Source organism: Merops nubicus, unplaced genomic scaffold (assembly GCF_000691845.1).
Source record: "Merops nubicus isolate BGI_N331 unplaced genomic scaffold, ASM69184v1 scaffold10771, whole genome shotgun sequence".
Classification (NCBI taxonomy): Eukaryota; Metazoa; Chordata; class Aves; order Coraciiformes; family Meropidae; genus Merops; species Merops nubicus.
Genome location: NW_008586233.1, coordinates 264 through 20,145, shown reverse-complemented (window position 1 = coordinate 20,145; position 19,882 = coordinate 264). Strand labels below are relative to the sequence as shown.

General features: G+C 47.9%; 1 protein-coding gene across 1 annotated transcript in view; it reads left to right on the top strand.

The window, feature by feature from the left end:
• The window catches only part of PACS2 (phosphofurin acidic cluster sorting protein 2), a gene marked incomplete at its 5' end in the record, with an annotated part of 48,333 nt that extends 28,570 nt beyond the window's left edge, over positions 1 to 19,763 (top strand). Inside the window, 7 exons of the mRNA XM_008948585.1 lie at positions 652 to 760; positions 7,624 to 7,666; positions 11,360 to 11,402; positions 12,557 to 12,692; positions 15,466 to 15,692; positions 18,012 to 18,125; positions 19,108 to 19,763. Coding sequence (XP_008946833.1) covers positions 652 to 760; positions 7,624 to 7,666; positions 11,360 to 11,402; positions 12,557 to 12,692; positions 15,466 to 15,692; positions 18,012 to 18,125; positions 19,108 to 19,226 — 791 coding nt within the window. The remainder of the gene's footprint in view (positions 1 to 651; positions 761 to 7,623; positions 7,667 to 11,359; positions 11,403 to 12,556; positions 12,693 to 15,465; positions 15,693 to 18,011; positions 18,126 to 19,107) is intronic.
• Positions 19,764 to 19,882: the final 119 nt, after the last annotated feature.

Sequence of the window (19,882 nt, the reverse complement as noted above, 5' to 3'; positions counted from 1 at the left end):
CCCTTAATCTCACTGTTTGAGGCTCTTTGCTTGAAACCAAAGAAATATGGAAGGCATTTAGGAAATGTCTTCCCGTCAACCTGAATCAAACCCAATCTCACAGATCTGAAGCATACTTACCGTTGCACACGTGATCTCTGTGCTTGTCCTACCCTTACGTGGCCCTCAGTCTGTTCAGTTAACTCAGCAGAGCCGTGAGTGCGTTAGGGATCGGGTAACTCAGCTGCTGGTGTGAGCAGAGCAGCTCGCCAGGGCCCTGGGAGAGGTGGCTCAGCACCTCCTTCCCTGGGTCCCTGCAGCCAGGGTGCAGAACAGCCTAAAGCTGACCCCAGGCAGGCACATGTTTTCAACAAACAGCATCTCAACAAATGAAAAGTAACCATAATCCTGCAGTGGATGATGCTGTGTACAGGTGTCTGTGCATGCAGAGTGCCTTCCTGGTGTTTTTCTCGTGGTGCTCTTGTAGGATGTTTGCTTTTGGTCGCACAGATTTGCAGTGCTCTGGGGTAAGCGCCAGAGTTTCCTTTGGAAAATGCAGCTCAGACACAGCCAGTTGAGTACTGTCAGCTGCTTGGCCAAGCAAATGGACAACAGTGCTGATGATGGTCTGAGAAGTCACTTAAATGATTTTCTTTCTTTGTTCTATTGCAGTTCCAGAAACACCTGATGTCGTCTCACGGATAACACAGTATATAGCAGGGGCAAACTGTGCGCACCAGTTGCCCATTGCTGAAGCGATGCTGACGTACAAGCAGAAAAGGTATGTCACTCCTGTAATGCTGACTTTCCAGAGGGAGCATCAGGCTGAAAGCAAAGTGCTTTTCTCACCCCATGTGCCAGCAGTCTTAACGTCGCTCTAAATTGCAAACACACCTTGGGAGCTTTACAGTAGCTTGCACCCAATGATGTGTCCCGGTTAGTAAATCTACAGCTGTGGTTACTTTAAGTGCAGTGATGTCTTTGAAGATCCCAGAGGTTTGGGGAAGTGGGGACAAGGCAGGATGGGGGATGGAGACATTATATCTGATTAGGTTCTGGGGATCTCCTTCCACAGAGGTGTGTAAGACTGGACTGGCATGCCTCACCAAAGCATCTTCTGTGAGACCTGGCCTTTTTACATTGGCGTTGAGGGAACATAAACCCTTTGGTTTTGGAGTGTAAATAGCAGAGCTTCTCGCAGGAGAGACAAAATCCTTGTTGATTGTCAGTTGCAGGATACTAGGACTCCTACTGGAGAGGGCTGACATTCACCAGGTTTTAATTCAACTTCTCCTAAGGGGTAAGCAGTCTGTAGGAGGGAGGATTTGGGTCTGAAAACAAGATTCAGAAGTATGTAGAGCATCATGTGGCTGTGGTCCAGGAAGAAGAGTAATTGTCACTGAAAGGTAGGGATGCATTTTTTCTGAGGCACAGAGGAGAGTGATAGGCTCCAGCTCACATCCCAGTAATTTCTGAGAGCAGGACTAACATTCAACTCATGATTTTTCTGGATTAGGGACTAGCAGTCTTCTATGAGGCATGGATGATATTAATTACTACAGTTCCCACATTATATCTGATCTTTCAGTTTTGGGCCATTAACATCCCTTATTGGTGCCTCCTTTGCACAGAACTGGGAGGGATTAAATGTGTGAGTAGAGTACTTTTTTTTCCCTTTTTTTTGGAAATGGTCAACGTGTCTGCTCTGTTACTTCGCAGAGATGATTCAGTAAAAGATGGCTGCCTTGTTCTTTCTCTGCACCCTTTGGTTGCTGGGTTCTGCACTGGTCTCCAGTGCCTTCTCCATTCTGTTACAGGTTCATTTTTGTCATTAACACACATTTAATAACTTTGAGTTTATAATGTGTCCAGAAAGGTCAGTTTGGTACTTTGTTAAAAAACATCTGAAATGCACTTCAGCAACATAGGTACTTAGCCCTCCCAGCGGTGTGCGTGACTGCTTTAGCACACTAGTCTGATCCATTTGGATTTTAGAGCCTTTGAACTTGGTGGTGCCATGCCTGAAGCTGTTGATAGGTTTAAATCAAGCTCAAACCCTGCAGAAGGTTTCTTGGAAGAGAGGTTAGTTAGACTTTTAGTCAAACTCGTGGCATAGCCTGCAGTCTCTTAGTATCTCTGTTGTGTCCTTTAAAATACCTTCTACTTTCAGCTAAGTACCCCATGAGCAAACTGGAGAGTGAGAGGAACAAGCTCTCCCGTGGTGTAATGGGCCTTTATCTCCCCCTGTGGCTTTCTTTGGAAATGCAGCTCTTGCTCACTGGCAGCAGCTTAGGGGAGGGTATTGTGAAAAACAACACGGAAATTGTTTCCATTAGCACTATCTAAATGAATGCATCACTTTGTTGTAAGTATAATAACATATTTATCTTTTTCTTTGGTTGCTTTCTGAAAAGGAAAAAGAGCTTTCATTTTGATTTTACCATAAGGTATCAGTTCCTTTTAGGTTCCCTTTCCCATCTCCTATCTCTTCCCTCATGAACTGGGCTTTTGTGCCTTGTTTAACAGTTCCTGCAAGTCTGGGATGCACAGTTTGTGCTTTAGGTTGAATTCTGCTCACTGCTTTGAAACTATGGCATCTGCTGGCAGAATGCATTGTAGAAAACGACTCTTCTACCTTTGGACCACACATACACGTTCCCAGGGTGTGGATTGAGTGGGAATGATGGGGTTATTGAGAGCAGTAGCTTTGAGCAGTAAAACATGGAGAAGGTAGGGGGGTTTATTCCCTGCTTTCTAGCCAACAGAGGATATGATGTAGCTCCAAAAGGATCAGGAATGAGCGAAGGCTTTTCAGTTCTACTCTGTTGAAACTGAAGTGCTGTAGATGGCGCTCAGTGGCTCAGGGTGGGGTTCAGCTGTGCACCGTCCAAGTGCAGACAAGTAAATCTTCTCCCTGTAATAAAAAAATTCAGGACTAGTCTGTTAATGGCAGGCTGTCCCAAATGTATAGCACTTTTAGAGTTTAAGGAAGAGGAGACAGATGTATGCTAGCAGTGGAGTTGTGCTCTCTGAGCTGCCTCCAAGACCCCCTTGCTCTGCAGGGTCTCCAGCTCCAAATCATATGATTATCAGACATGGTTTATTTTGTCCTTATTTCACAAAGTTACTGCAACTCCCTCTCCCACTCAGCCAGAGGCAAATGGCTTCTCCAAGGCCACCTTTAAAGGCAGTGGTCCATGTAGAGACAGCAGCACTACCTACAAATTCATTGCAAGACAGTGTCGTAGTATCCTAGCATTTGCTCTGTTAAACAAGCCCTAGTGGTCCAAGGAAAGCCAAGCCAGCCCTTTAGGACGTAGCTGTATGTGATGAGCTGCTTTATAACTTTATTGCCAGCTACCCCTATTTTGACCTACCTCCGCTCTCCTTCCTGTCTCCTTGTTCTGTCTGTCATGGTGAAAGGTTGGCGCATGTACTGCCTGCGGTGGACTGCAATGGGGCGAAAGCTTTGGCTCATTCTTTTGGAGCATCTGCTGACCTCACCTGAAATCGAGGGGGCTGGCAATGAGGAAGGGGTTCAGGAAGGAAATTAACTGCCATTTCAGCTCCTCTGCGTTACACTGGGTGACTGACTTTGCGAGCACTGAGAGAATTCCTGGATACTGAACTGTCAAGAAACGCTACAGTCCAGGCAACATCTGGGGAGCTGAGACCATGGTGGCAGAGGTGGGCCTCTCACTAGGAGGGGTGTATCATCGACATTGATATCTCTCTGCATTGCTTTCTTGAATGAAATCCTGTGGTATTTGAGACCTGAGACTCGACTCGCATTCCCAGTGTAGCTGGATTGGTGATCAGTTCTGTGAACCTGGGCTGGTGTCACCCACTGTAATTCAGTGTCCAGCACAGCTCATGCCATGTGGCTTCTGGATAGCCCTTGCATGAATCTGGGGAGCAGCTTGGCTGTCAGAAATAAAAGCATTGCTCGCTTGTAAGGGTGTGGGCTGGGTCGTTTCCTACCTAGTTACACGTTTAGCAGAAGCTCTTCACTCTTCTGTGTTGTAGTGCACTTCTCCAAGTCTTGCTCCCTGGAGCACAAGTGCTTTGGATTGGAGGGTTCCTGGGCATAGGAAGCAGGGCTAACACTGTTTTCTGCCTGCTGCTTGTCTCTGAGGCTCTGCAGGGAAGTGGATAGGCAGAGTTTAAATCATTTTTCTGAGCACTGCTTCTAAAACACACCGTGCATCAGCTGCTGAATGTGAATGTAGCGAAGATGGACCTGGTCCCTCCTCTGGCTCAGCGGTGCCCATGTCATCTCCCTGGTAGAAACATAACAGGAACTACTTGTGCCCCTTGCCCAGAGCAGTGCAGCAGAGGACAGTCAAGGCTAAAGAAACACTGGATGTCCTGTTGAGTGTGTCCAGCCTGCTGTAGGAACATAAAGGGTGCTGGACAAGAGTTTCATGGGGAAGCAGAGAGGCAACTCATCCAATGTGTTGTGGGAACCTGGAGTTGATTTGTCCAGTTCTTTGGTTTGAACGCTGGAGACTTGGTGAAACAGGGACAGTATTAGCCAGCAGACAACTACATCGGCCCAGTGGGTAGGACAGATGTTTTATACCAAAGACAAACTTTAGGGAATTGTTGGTAGCGCCTGGCCTGAAATGGCTTAGAGGCCTGCTAGACCATTGCTGATCAAAGTCCCCTCTTTCTTTATGCCCCCTTGCAGGACTTGTTTGGAACAAATGTATTACCCGAGACACTCCTGCTAGGAAATCAAAGGTGTTTGGCTTTGTTTGAATCTGGTTGGGTTGCTTAAATTATAAATAAAATCTCACTGAAAGGCTGAAAGCTGGCATAACTGCTCCAAGAGATTATTCAGTCCTTCTTACTGTAAAATCTGAGTGCTTTGCAGCTTAGTTTGTACTTTGGCCCAGAAGGGAGAGAAATTATTCATTCCCTTTGTCATGTGGATGACTTCTCGTGGTGTGGCAACTTCTCCTTTCTAAGACTTCTGAAGTATATGAATATGGCTATATATCTTTGTCCAATCTGAATTAATATTTTGGGCTAGGGAGGGAGCCTGCAAGTCCATTTCTGAACAGGTCACCTTTGAAGGTCTGACTGAAGGATAGATTATGCCTAAGCAAAAATAGTAACAAGACAACTCCCCATTCCAGGTAAAGCTTTTCTTTCTAGTTTCTTTGCATAGGGTGTGGGTGGTTTGTTTTTGTTGTTTTTTTTTTTTCCCTCTAAATTTTTTTTTTCCTTGCAGAATAACAGAAATGAAGTATAAATACTGTTAAAAATCACAAACCAGCATCAGGTCTAGCTTTAAATTATAGCTGGGATGCGTTCAGAAGTGCTGTTGATAAAGCCAGTGCCTTGGTCATTGCTATAGAGATAAAACCTCCGCAACCTTGGGAATCTGTGCAGCCTAGGTAATAGCGGGGGAGCTGCCTTTCCAGGGACGGGATAATTTAGTTGCAGGTTTGTAGTAGGAAGAATAGAAGACATGGTTACCAAGTTGAAATGATCTGGATTAATATTTTTGGGAATCACAAAGGACAAAAAAATGAAGAAAAAGCATGAAAGAGGAGAACAAGCACGGTCACCTTGTCTTATCTTTCATCCGCGTGAAAAGCAGCTGTTCTGATAAGCTGCATTTTCAGAGGCACATGTGCAAGATCAGAGTTCCCAAGAGGACGTGTGACAGGACTAGGCTAGCTGAGCTGAAATCCAGCTGGATTGTTTCAGGAACAGCCTGTGCATCATTGTGAGCTGTGATAAATGGTGACTGAAGCAAAGGATTTATTTCAGAATTGCCCCTGAGCTCTCCTCAGTGGGAGTCTGAGCTCCCAGGAGGAACAAGAATGAGTTTCCTGCTGGAATTGGGCATGGTTTGTTTTTTTGAGGGCTTGGAGCAAAGCCATCCAGTAGCTGAGAGATGACTAGGCAACTGCTGTGCTTCCCTCACTTGGTCAGCAGGACTTGCTTCTATCTGCATCTCAGTCCATGGAGCTGAAGAAACAAGAAGAAAGATGAGCCTCTGTTCTGTGCTATTCCCAGCAGCTCTGTGAGTTTCTTGTTTCCCTATGCAAAACTGGAAATGGAAGTGTCATGTTTGTAGGAGATTCATTTGCAGGGGCCTGCAAATAAATGTTTGGAAAGATGTGACCTTTCTGACTTCCAACACACGATCTTGGTCATTTTGGCATGTGATTTGGGAGAAGAGTGAAGGTGCAGTGCCTGAGGTTGTGAGGTAGGGAGGGAGCAAAGCTGCTGGCTTTTGCCTTAGGGATGAGTAAGCAGAGCTGAGCTAGAGCTAGAGGCTGTTGGCAGAAGCTCACTCTGCTTTGGACCAGAAGGAGCTCCAGCTGAGCTGTGGTCACTGCAGTTCTGCTCCATTCCTTCCATAGGGCTTGGAGGAAGAGGTCCAGCCCCTGCTAATCACAGTGGTGTTTAGGAGCTTTTGTGCATTTGTACGTTTCCGATCTGTGCTGCTAACAGCACAGAGATACCTGCTTTCCTTAGGTGTTTGTCCTGCACTCACCAGTGTTCTGGATGAAGGCAATGCTGGATGGTTTTTCTCTTTGTGTTGCAGTTCTGGAACCACTGAGGGGCAGGGAAAGAAGAGAAGCATGACAAGTCTCAGTTTGTGTTTGCTTCTTTACCTGTTTTCCTGTGCTTGGCCAGAGAAATGTTGTGTCTTACCCATGCAGCCACTTCTACTGCTGAACTGTAATTCCTCTGAACACGTGGACATGCTCTTGCAGACCTCTCCTCACCCTGGGGGTCCATCTTTGTCTCTGTCACCCTTAAAGGGAGCAGTGGCTCTTCAGGCTGTCCCAGCCTGGCTTCCTCCTCACTCAGGTCTTCCTCTTCTTGTCTTTAGTTTCTCCCTAATTCCTGCTAGGTTTGACTGTGGCCTTCCTTTGCTGGCCCTTCTCAATCCTCTGGCTTCTGAGTCCTGGGCAGGGCCAGAGCAGGAGAGGCTGATGCCTTCTATTTAAAAACGTGTGCAGTGTTGTCTGTAGCTGTTTCTGGGATGCGGTGTGCGTTTTATTCTGTTTAGCCGTTTGCTGCTCTCAAGTTGATGTGCTGATCCAGCTGGTGTGCTCTGGTGCCCAGCCTCTCCAGCGTGCCTGTGGAAGGGACTGCGAGCAGGGAACGCGTCCGTGTGCGTGTGTACGTGCTTGCTGGTGCTCTCCAATAACCACGTGTCACGGCTTGTAACCCCGTGGCAGGCTAACTGCTTTAGCGGTGCCGGGCTGTGCAAGGTATGGCACATGGCTCCAAAGGTGGGACGTGTGACGGCCATGCGTGCAGAGCACTTCAGGTACTAGTAAGTAACGCACACTTCTCCGTGGTGTTGTGGCACAGATCCATTTCCTTGCAGTAGGAGGTCATGTGTCTGTAATGACTGCCATGCCATTAAGCATGTTTCTCTGTCACACGTGAGGGAGGGAGGAAGAGACCTTTCCCCTCAGACGTGCCGTAAGGTGCGTGCTCTTCCCACCCGTGCAGACTCTTGGCGTGCTGGCAGGGGGCCTTGAGAGGAGACACAGGACTGGCGCTTGCATACTGTCCGTCCCTGCTGCATGCTTGAATGCAACGTATGAAGTGAGTATGGGGCCCGGTGGGGAAGCAAGCTGTTAACAACTCTTTTCTCTTTGCCTTTAGCCCTGACGAAGAATCTTCACAGAAGTTCATTCCCTTTGTTGGGGTGAGTGTTACCTTGGTTACACTGTCTCAAGCCAGCTAGAATATGTCCACAAATGTTAACTAACCCTAACTTACCTTGTTTCCAGGGTAGTGTGGGAGCACTGGGTGCTCTAAGGTAGTGTGTCGGCATGAGCAGGTGCCTGGCACATAAGCAAACCCCTAAGAGCCCTCAACAAGTTACAGGGTGTATCTTACTTCCCAGGCAGCTGGCTCTGGGCAGCTCGGTGCTGCCTGCCTGCCAGCACTGAAGTAGACACCATGGCCTTTTTCATTCAATGCAAAGAGGGGAAAGTGCAACGCTGAAGTGCTCTGATCCACAGCCTTTCTTCGCTGCAGGCCAGAGCACCTCGTTGGCAGAGAATTGCTGATGGGCCACATGCAGTGGAAGGTGGTGTGTTCCTGGAAACCTCATCTTGGGGTTGCTGTGTCCACTATTGCCCTGGGTGATTGATTTGGCCAGATTTGCAGTGCCAGTGTCAGTCCTCTGTGTGCTTGTCATGAACGGTCTTCAGTCCTTTCCATATCCCATGCATTCCTAGGAAGTGAAGAGTACATCCCATCAGGAAGATCATTTCTACCACTGTTAAGTTTGAGTCTGGGGCAGTAGCTATTTTATTGTGTCTATGTATTTGGAATAGTAGTCCCTGGCTTTTCCTCCTGTCCTCATCTTTAAGTGTTCCTAGCTCAGGTGGCCAAGGGCAGAATATCTTGGCAGGGGTGTTTTTGTGCTTGTCAGTGTATTTTATGCACTGCGTACTTTGCTTTTTCTAGCTTTCCTCCCCTTGTTTGATCATGCTCTTCAATTCAGTAAGTTTTAGGTATAAAATCATTGACCTGTGGCCAAAGGATATCCACTGACTGCTTTCAGCTACTGGATGTTCTCTTCACAGTTTTTGCTGCTCTCTTGTAGCTTCTCTTTATTGCATACTGTCTTGTTCTGCCATCTCTGTGTTAAGCTGACTTGTGTGCACTCCTGTTTGTACCCCTGTCACTGTGTCAGAACTAATCTGAAATCTCAAGGCATTTAAAGAGCTTAGTCTCTCTTGCCCTCAGGCTGACCCTGCTTTCACTCTGGTCTCTCTTAGAAGTGAAAGTCTCTCTCTGCAGTGTTCCTGAGATGACAATCTACTTTTGTTTGCTGAAGGAAAGGTGTCTTCTACAAAAGCAGAGAGGATACATCTTCCCAGCTTTTTCCTGTTGATGAGTTTTGCTGTGATCTGGCTTCTCCCATGAACTGGAATTGCTGGGGAACTGTTGTTCTGAAACAGCTGGTTTACCTTTCCCATAATGTGAAAAGCCCAGAAGGGCTTGGAAGCTACAGGGATCCTGTCACTATAACTGCTCAGCTCTGCAAAGCTTTTCTTTGGGGTTGGTTTAGTTCAGTGTCATGTGTAAGCAAATTTGGCTTGGAGTGCTTTTCCTGTTGCTCTAAAATGATTGTTGTCCTGGTGTTAATCAGATCTAGACTGGAAACATATGGATGTGTGAAAGCGGGGAGAGTGAACGGTTCTGTTGTGTGCGTGACACTGCCAACCCTGAAAAAAAACTTGCCTTGAAAGCTCAGACTGGCTTAGTGCATCAGCTGGTGGTGAGAGTCAAATCAGTGCTCCCTTATTCTTGCTTCTGAAGTGTTCCTGAGACAGTAATTCCCCATGAGAGACATGGAGAGAGGCTCTGCAAGGCCAGTTCTGGATGTCTTACAAAATCTGAGGCTTAACATGAACAACCAAGTTCTTTTCCTCGGTTGCAGCCTCCTTGGAGCTGTTGGCTGAGGAAGAAGTGAAATTTGGGTTTGTGATTCCTGATGTTGGCTGGACACTGCTGGCTTTTAGGGTGCAAAAACTGATGTCCTGCATCTGGGTTGTGCAGTCTTTGACCCAGCAGCAAGCATGGCACTGCTGTGCTGCTCAGCGGGGCTCTGAAGCAGTGGGAGCAGAGCCTCACAAGGGACTAGTCAGGCACAAAGCCAGGGCCAAGTGGTGAGGCTGCATGGTTGCCAGCCAGTTGCCAGGAGAGTTAACAGAATGTGCCCCTTTCCTGAAGGGAAAGGAGGGTGACTGCTGCAGCTGCCCTGGATGGAGGCGTTGGTGGGACTGCAGCGGTCTCAGGTGCCTCCCCAAGTGGAGGGAAGGGAAAGTGTTTAACCTCGTCTTCCTCCTGGGTGTCTAAACTTGAGCATCTTTAGTCAGCCAGCAAGGGGGAAAAGGCCAGAAGAGATTTCCTGTCTGGCTTGGCAGAACAAGGGGGCTAAAGGCAGTTCTCTCTGCTGCTTGTTCTTCCCCTAGCTCTTCTGCCTTGCCTCCTCTTGCTCACAGCTAGTTACGGTTTGTGAAACATCCTCTTGTAACACATACAACACGAACGACTGGTGAACGCCAGAGCCTGATTTGTTGCACGTTGGATGGAGACTGGCCAAAGTGAGCTGCAGCTTCCTTCTCCCAAGCCAGTGCCCCCTCAGGGAACCTCCACACACACTGATGCATTCATGATGGCTTTTCTAAGACTGGAGCTAACAGAATTCACCAGAGCCTGACAGCTCTCCAAGATCTAGTGTTGATCCTATTCCCATTCACTCAAAAGTGTGCAAAGGTTTTTGCTTCTAGTGATTTAAGTCCTTTCTTGATCCCATAGCACAGAAATGTGCTCCGCAGAGATGTCTAGACATGGTCATGTCTAAACTTAACAATTTTGTGTTTTCAAGCTAAATAGAGACTGAATGACATCACTTCTCATTCTGAAGCAGGTTTTATTGACTTGACGTTCCTTTACAGCTCTTTCCTATATGTCAACATTTATATAGGATAGATGCTAGCCCTGGATACACGTTTCTTAAGAATCTTAAAGGTCTCTCTTCTGCAATGTCAAAAGTAATGATCCCTGTGCACTGTAGCAGGTCATTGCTACAGGAGATCACTGTTTTTATATCACCAAGGGTCACTTTATCTTTCTAGGCATAGTGTGTTCTTGGGAGCCTGTGTTTGTAGCGTACTCTGCTCCACAAATTATTGCTGGTGGCATTTATCATTAATTTAAATGTTAGCTGCTTTTTGGTTATACTGGAACACATTTGTATCCTTACTACAGTGCAATTTGGATCGTTCTGGCTGGGCCGTGTGATGGTTTATCCATGTCTGTGCCCAGAGAGGAGCTTTACCTTCCTGGACAGACACTTCCCATGTTTGGAAAACTGATCAGAAACTGTACTTGGCTTTTACGGTTTCTTAACAAACCCCAATACTGCCTGCTAGAAGTGGCTGCACTTGTGAGGTGGAAGTGAACTTGTGCAGTATGTCTGTAATTAGCAGCTGTATCAAAGCAGTGCTGAAGGAATATTTATGTTCCTTGCTCCTCTCTGCCCTATTCCCACAGGTGTCACAGACAGGCACTGTAGCTGCCATAGCTTGGGGCTGATAATGGGCTATTCAGAGCTGTACAGGTCTGTAACAGACAGCCCTGTAGGGTCTGTGCTGTCTTTTGTGTGGGTCAGGGAAGGGTTGTGAGCTGCTACTGCTTGGCTGGACACTGCTAGGACCTGCTCAGCTCTTAAAAGGTTCCATTTTTTAACTTCATACTTTAACACTACTCTGACTGCAGAGGTAGTACCAAGGAGGCTGTAGGGATCAGCGTGGTTTGGGGGTTGCCAAAGTTCAGGGTACTCCTGTTTTACAGGGCTCTTCTGTTTTGCCTTCTGTAGGTGGTGAAGGTTGGAATAGTGGAACAATCTTCTGCAACATCAGGTAACAAGCATCTTGTGTGTTCTTTTTGTGTCAAACAGGTGGTGGGAGCCTGACTTCACAGGTTGACCAAACTTGCTGATGTCTTACAGTTTTGTAAGGTGGAGTTGGATTTTAATAGCTCTCAGTTCTGCAGCTTTGACTCCCAGTGTGTTTGCAGAAAGAGAGGCCTCTCTCTTGAAAGAGGCCCTTTTTCTTGTTACTTTACAAGAATCTTCAGGCCAGCTGAAATTTTCACACCCTCATCCAGGGAAGCTCCACTCATATATGTGCAAACACCCATTTTTCTCATGTTCTCAGTGGGATGGATTTACTGGATGGATTTACTGCTGTGGTTATTTAAGGTTCCTGCTCTAAAATGGAGTAGGCAGTTCATCAGAAGCCTCCCTGTGCTGGACTCAGTTGCCTAATAAAATTGTCCTCAAACATGTACCTAACACTGCGACCTCCAGGGTAGGAAACCACCTTGACAATCTGACAACAAATTTAGACCTATTTTTTTTTAATGGGGGAGCGCAGAGCTGGTGTACACAATACTGCTGGCTTACCCACGTGAATGTGGGATAGTGCTGTTTCATCAATGTGAGCTTGTTTTCTCCTTCATATCCACTACTAGTCAGGAATATTTTTTTTTTTCTTATCTATCAGGATCATTTCTTATGGCTTCACTGCTAAATACAGACTCCTGTGGCCTGGGTTACGCATAGGTTTGTGTGTGGAGGTAGCCCTTCTGTGGGTCACTTCTTGCTGCCACAATGTTCCCACCATCCTAAAGGGCCAACATGAAGAGAATGATGCCTTGGTTGTGGAGGTTGGAGGCAGAGGAATGAGGAGATCAATGTGGTCAGTCCAGAGGTACTGGTGTAGGGATTAGTGGGCTGGGCTCTCTGCAGGAGGCTCAAAACCAACTGTGAGCAAACCCTAGGAGAGCAGATGCCAAGTGGATTGTGACTGCCTGTGCCTGCCTCTTACCCAAACACAGGAGGTCCCATGGTTAAGTGTGGTGGCAGTCAGAACCAATGGGCTAGCTGATCTCTGGATTGAGTTTGAACAAAATCTGTGCAGCAGGAGTGTGGGCAGAGACTGAGGTCACCCAGTGTGTGTGTCCTGGGCTGTGAGATGAACCCAGACAAATGGGTTGACTTCTTTTCTGCAAGGTGACTCTGATGATGCAGCTCCCTCAAGCTCCAGTGTCCTTTCTTCTACCCCACCTTCTGTGTCTCCTGCTGTGAAAGAAGCCTCCCCCACACCACCTTCCTCGCCGTCTGTCTCAGGCAGCTTCTCATCCTCAAGGTAAAGCATGTTTTGTCTCCTTACAGCCAAGGGAACTTGGTGCTGCATCTGACATGTATATGTGAGAGAGGAAAACACTTCTAAAGGAAAAGCCCTAGCTCTGCTCTCTTCTTCACTTGCAAACACTTGAAGTTGTTGCCTTTCCCCTTCACCTCCTTGGCATCTGGAGTGACTCTGTCTTTGCTGCCTGGCAAGGAACTGGAGAAGACAGAAGATGTTCTTGCACCCGATGGGAAGGCTGCAATTCTCAAGGGCAGGCACACTGGAACTAGAAGGGGCAGCCTTGTTTCTGGTAGCCTGGCAGCAGCTCTCTGAAGGGAGACTAGAACCACTTGACTTCAGCAGTTTGAGGGAGGAGCAGAAGGATGTAAGTCACTCAGATTTTGCAAAATTACAGTGCTGGTGGGTTTGTTGAGTATTGAACTGTTGTTCACCAAACCTGTGGTAAGAGACCTGGGGGCATGCAGTGACATTAGCAAGAAGTCATTTGAAAAGGAGAAAGGAAGGGACTTCTGCACAGAGCAGGGAAGGCATATTGGGACTATGAGTTTCCTTGCAGCAGGATCAGCAGGGCAAAGAGGGGTTAGGCAAATTCATGGACAGCAGATCCATTAATAGATGTTACAGGATGATTGAGGGATGTTCCCTCTAGCATCCAGAATCCTGTGCTGGGGAGGCTGAAGGGAATGCTCTGCAGTTGGAGACTGGGCTCCTATGCTCTCCTCTCCCTAAGCAGCATGCATCTCCTACATGCCTGTTGAAGGCAGAATGGGGACCTCTCCTGCCTATCCCAGAGAGCCCTGTGGGGACCTTTAACCTAGGGCTTATTAAACTGGCTTGAGAGTTTGTTTTAAACAAGAGGAAATGGAAATGTGGAGGTCCCAGTTTAGCAGGGGCCCAGCAACTGGAAGGTGTTTGTGACTGTTAGCCTGTGCCAGGAGGCCCAGTTCCTCAAGTCCTTAGGTTGGGCCTCCCACAGTTTGGTGGCAGGAGAGTCCTGTGTGCCCCAGGCTGGTCCCAGCAGCAGCTGACTGGCAATGCAGAGAGCTGGAGGCTGCAGTGCTGACTTCTCATATGTGGGATTTCCAAGGGTGGAAGTGGTTTGAGAACCTGTACCCACAAGAGTGTAGACTGTTAAAAGTTGTGAGCCATGGACGTGGTATATCTGAAGAAGACACCCTGGCTCTAAGAATATGGTACTTTTTCATTTCGTGCTGTATGGTAAAATCATGAAGAAATGATAAAGTGTAGATTCAGTGTTTTTCCATCTGCACTGATCTGCATGTGACAGCACAGGCAGTGGAGGGTGACCCAGGCTAAAAGATTGAGCCACATGTTTAATGGAACAAAGTTCTGCCTGGACATAATGAATGTTAGAATGTTTTGTCCTTACAACTAAGATGAAACATGAGAACCCTTAGAATCCAAAGCTGCATCTCCAAAACATCATCCTTAAATAATCTCACTTTTGAAATTGCCATGAGAACCCAAACCCTGGTTTTGGTGATCAAAGATAAGCTCTACTTTGTGATTTGCTTTTCACTGAATAGATGGCAAAGAAAAGGCTGAGAATTTTTGCTGAGAGGAACTTAACAATGGGAGGTCCTTGTTTCACTTTGAGAGATTCTTATTAGACAGGACATGTAGAGGGATGCATATTTCATTGAAGATCAGAGATTCATCTGTGTTAAGAGTGGCTGGTTTTCAAACGGGGGACACAGACTGGTAGATAAATTGGGTTAGTGTTTTGTCTAGTACTTGTGCATTATTCCACACTGTGGTAGTGTAGGAGGAAGGCTAGCTTGTCAGTGTAGGTGTGCTGGGTGATGAACCCCTGCTCCACTTGGGGTTAGCTAGCAAGAGGCAGGGGTAGGCAAGGGGTGGAATTTCCCAGGCTGCTCATCTTCCCTTTTCTGGCTCAAGAAAGGCTGGCAGTATGTTTTGGTGACACATTACACACGATGCACAGGAGTTTTCAACGGCAGATCACGTCCTGAAATCTGGTGGTGTTTAGCAAAAGTCACAGGATTGGCGGAGTGTTTTCCCAGCACTGGAATCCTGCAGCATGTGGCAGGGCTGTGGGGCAGATTGCCCCATGGTAACTCTGTTACAGGAACCTGGGGAGAGCCGGGATTCTGTGTGGCCTGGTGGAGCATCTGGACTGGAAGGGAAGCAGCTGATGACAGGAAGAACTCATGAACATAAGAGAAGGAAGCAAGTTAGTGAGATGGGAACCAAGTGGCTAATGTTCAGGGTCTCACGAGGTCTTTGTTCAGTCCAGTTCAGAGTTGATTTTGGCAGTGCTGCCCTTGGGCAGAGTCATTAGCACATCAGTGCTCAGGAGGCAGTAGTATTGAGGTGCCTGCAGCCTCTCTTCCTCATTCAAAGACTGGAAGTGATCTGGGCCACCTTGGTTTGCCTTTGCTGGCTAGGTCACTGAACTTAGCATCACGTTAGGAAACCTCTTGTCTGCTCCCTTTCCCACTGCTTGTCCCTGTGGCTGTGCAGCAGGTCAGCTTGTCTCAGCTGATTGTAGTTCTGTGCTGCTAAGCTGATGCCACCATCTAATGTGACTCAGGCTGCATCCCTCAGTGGTGACTTCTTGTGCTTTTGCAATTATCAGGTCTCACTGCAAAACATTGCTGCCTGATTTCCCTAAGAGCCAGGTGTTTGTCCTCTTACCATCTGATGAGGAGCAGCAGCCACTCTGAAAGAACATGGGGGAACTCTACTGAGTGCTGTGCAGAAATTACCTTCTTCTCTTGTTTTCCAGCCAGGGCCTCGGTGCTGAGTTGATGGGCCTGCAGGTGGATTACTGGATTGCAGTTCCACCCATGGACAGAAAGAGAGACCTGGAGAAGAGGGACCCCTCCACTACCAAAAACACACTGAAATGCACTTTCCGGTCCCTCCAGGTCAGCAGGTTACCTGCCAGCGGTGAAATTGCCACCACTCCAACAATGTCCATGACTGTCGTGACAAAAGAGAAGAACAAGAAAGGTAAAGTAGACATATTTATTATTGCCAGAGGCCAAAAATGTAATGCTATTCTGCTGTTCCAGGGCTGCCTCACTTGTCAGTCCTGCATTACAGCACCTTAGTCATATTTGATCCCCAAATTCCTAGTCTGTCTGAAGATAAGAAGTGACGGCATAAGGTGATAAGGTTTGAAAGGGTGGTTCCTCTCTGTGCTGTAAAAAAAGATGTGTTCACCCTTACAGCTGAGATGGTATGGCCCAAAAGAACAAAGGTGAGGGACAGAGCAGGGACCTTTGTGGGTGGCTCTGCAGAAAGCCAGGAGGTGTATGCTGTTCTGGATAGCTTTCCTCTGTTCCTTGTGAGCCTGCTGATGCTGGTTTGGCACATTGGATTAGGTAAAAGACAGCTTTTGCCCTGACCTGAGAGTCAGGGCAGACGTTCAGCCTGTGCAGCTCCATGCTCTGGTCTCTTGTCACGTGACAGAGGTGCAGACAGAAGCAGGACACGTGCATCGCATCACCTTGAAGCATACACCAGCAGCCCCAGCAGAGATGTTTTGCTGGGTTTGACATGGTGTCCTCGTGTTAATGCCACTGTCACAGGTGGACAAATGCACGAGCTGACCTGCCAAGCCTTTGAGAGGTGTGCTTGTACAAGTGCTGTTGTCACTCAGAGCAGGGCTGCAGCAATGTAAGCATTTCTACAGGAATTCCTTTGTTCTTGTACAGAGTGCTTTGTGGGACAAAAGGAGGTGAAAGAGAAATGCTCTCAGAGCAAATTAAACTCATGGTTTTGAGCCTATTTTCTCAAAACAAACAAAAAAGGCATTTTAAATGTTGTTGGCAGTCTCGATTTGCTCCTGGCCTTGGTAATGTGAAAGGTAACAGAAACTGAGAACAGCTCTGCAATGAAATGTTTTGAAGGAAGCAGCAGTGCAGTTTAGTACTTATATTCAACTGCCAGTAGCTGTCCTTCATGATGTCTTCCTGCTTATGGGCCCAAGAGTCATTCCTGGTAAAAGCAGGTGGTTTGGGGCCCTCAGAAAGGGCAGCAGCCTGCCACAGCCTCCTGGGCCAGTGGCTGCAGGGCACGGGTACATAAATCTGCAGCCAGGTCACTACCAGGGCCAATATAGCTGTGGCATTGCTAGTACCAGAGCTCCCACCCTTCACCACGCTCTTTTTATGTGATATGCCTATGGGAGAAGTAATTCTGAGACACAGAAAATGTTCTTTACTGGACCTGGCCCAGCTTAGAGCAGTGGTGTTAAACACCATCAGCTTTTGTGGAGCCAGTTTCATAGAAGCATAGAATGGTTTGGGTTGGAAGGGACCTTTAAAGGTCACCTAGTCCAACCCCCTCCAGTGAGCAGGGACATCTGCAATTAAATCAGGTTTCTCAGATCCTCATCCAGCCTGACCTTGAATGGTTCCAGGGCTGGGGCATCTACTCCCCCTCTCTGAGCAACCTAGGCCAATGTTTCACCACCGCAATTGTAAAAATGTCTTCCTTATCTAGTCAGAATCTCCCATCTTTTAGTTAAAAACTGTCACCCCTTGTCCTGTCCCAATAAGCCCTGGTAGAAAGTCTGTCACCATGTTTCTTACAGGCCCTCTTTAAGTACTGAAAGGCTGCAGTAAGGTCTCCCTGGACCCTTCTCCAGGCTGAACAACCCCAACTCTCTGTCTTTATTTATAGCAGAGGGGTTACAGCCCTCTCATCACTTTTGTAGCCTTAACTGGACCCACTCCAGCAGGCTCATGTCTTTCTTGTGCTGAGTTTGTACATCGCTGGTTGTGCATTTGGACAATTCTCGGGGAACATGGATCCTTTTTTTCTCTTCTGCTCACTTCCCACTCCACCAGCTGCCCATGGTTCATGGTCCTTCCTGCCTGTGCCAGCCAAACTCATGCTGGGCTGTGCTTGGTGCCTGCAGATGCCAGGGAGGCTGGGATGGTGCTGCCCTGCTGGCAAGGTGCCCCTAGGTGGGGCAGCCACCCACCAGAGCCCTACCAGAGCAAAGGCCACAGGCTGTGGACTGCCCTGGGTGCAGCTGCTTTCCCTGGGGTCCCAAGAGCACACCAGGAGTTACCCTGAAGGTGCCCGAAGCCTTGGGGTATGAGCTGGGAACATGCCTCACATTGGAGACTAAGATGTCCATGTGCATAGGTGATAGTGCCGAGTGCTGGCACAAACTCCTGCCAAACAGGGATGATTTGAGTAATTAAAATTTGAGTTAGTTTTCAGATGTGAATGTTGAGATGCAAAACCCAAAGAAGTCTTGGTGCAGCTCCTGTGAGTGGCAGAGATTCACCGTGTGCCGGTCTGATTTTCTTCCAGTGATGTTTTTGCCCAAGAAAACAAAAGACAAGGAAGTTGAGTCAAAGAGCCAGTGTATTGAAGGCATCAGCAGGCTGATTTGCACAGCGAAACATCAGCAGAACATGCTGCGTGGTAAGTGCAGCACTCGCGTCCTGTCGGGCTCTGGGGCAAGGCTCAGCTGCTAGAGCTGTCCTCCAGGCAAAGGGCTGACCTGCTGTCCTGCTCTGTGCCTGGGAGCCAGCATAAAGGGGGTGTTCTGGGGAATGGTCTTGGATGTATCTGGCATGGAGGTCTGGGATGTGGGAATATCCTCCCTTACCTCGGAACTCCTCTGAATCAGTGTCGTGGATGAGGATGAGGGCTGGGCTGGGCTCCATTCCCCTCCCTGTCACTATTCTGTTTCTCTTGCACAGTTGGTTCAAGTGATGGTGGACAGTGGTGAGTGTGGCTGCTCCGCTAGGCAGGACCCTGCCACAAAGGCACACCCCAGCAGGAGTTGTATGTGCATCTTGTAGACAGACTGAAAGTGGTTCCCAGTGGAGCTCTGCATCCAGCATCAAAAATGTCTCTGTAGCCTACTCAGTTGATAATCCTCAACTCTGTTAACAGCAGAAGGACCTGTACAGATCACCTCCTTAACCCTAGCCCAGTCCCTGTGGGACTGGTGAGTGTGAGAACGTGTGTCCCCACTTTAGGAGATATGGATCTCCTGGTTAAGAGTGCCAGTGAGGACAGACTGATGTCCATCTCTGTAAGTGTGCATTTGCCGAAAAAAGAAAATGGCATGTGTTTAGGAAATTTGAGAAATCTGATCAGGTGATGCTGAACTCAGCAGCCTGGGGAACTCCAGTGTCAGTGAGTGGTGCTGGAACAACAATCTGAGCAGTTCTCCCTAGACCTGGTGTGCTCTTACGCTCTCAAGCCGTTCTCTGCCTTGTGTGCAGCCGTCAGCAGCAGTGGCCAGGCAGAGCAGCACACATCCCAGGTGCAGAACGTGGCCAGGCCTCCCTCTACTGACTGCAGGGAGGGTTCTAGCAGAGCTGTTTCAGGTTGGTATTTCCAACTTGCACCTGATATATTTCTAACTCTCTTCTCTTTTTACCCTCCCCTGCAGTTCTGATCGACGGGGTGGAGTGGAACGACGTCAAGTTCTTTCAGCTGGCAGCACAATGGTCGTCTCATGTCAAGCACTTTCCCATCTGCATATTTGGACACTCCAAATCTAACTTCTAGCCGTGCTCAGCAGAGGGACCTTCTGTCCGTCCCGGGGACTGCACACCAGGAGCCAGGAATTGCGTGCCAACTCTGACTCGCGTCGCTCTGCTCTCTCCTGCAGAATTAATTACAGATGTGCTTGGATTACTTTTGAATTACTTTTTTCTATTAACTCTTAAGTTTACTACAAGGGAAGGAAACCCCTTTAAACAAAGGCAAAAAAAACCCCAGTCTTAAATATAGATGTGCTGACAACATGAAGTCGTGGGGGAGTTGGCAGGAGCAGGCAACCTGCCCAAGAACACCTACCACTTACGAGCAGATAGCTGAATAACTGCGCTGCTTATTAACCCGAGACCTCGTTGGTGTGAGTGGGCTGGGGGAGCCGTGGATCTGCTCGAGTGGATTTTGTGGAAGGTCACGTGTTACGGTGTGCTTGGCCCCCTCCCTCTGTATTTCTAGGGAAAAAAAGATGGCCAGTCTTTCTTCCTGCTGCCAAAGGATGAGAGATGAGTGAGTCTGGAGGGAGTTCAGCTGTACGGTTTGGAAAACAAATCACTTGTGTAGCTAGGGAGGTTGGGAGAGGTGAATCCCCTTCATAGTGTGGAGTATGCCACAGGGACAGGCAGGTGCTTGTGCTGAAGTGATGCCTGAGGAGGGTTGGGCAGGAACAG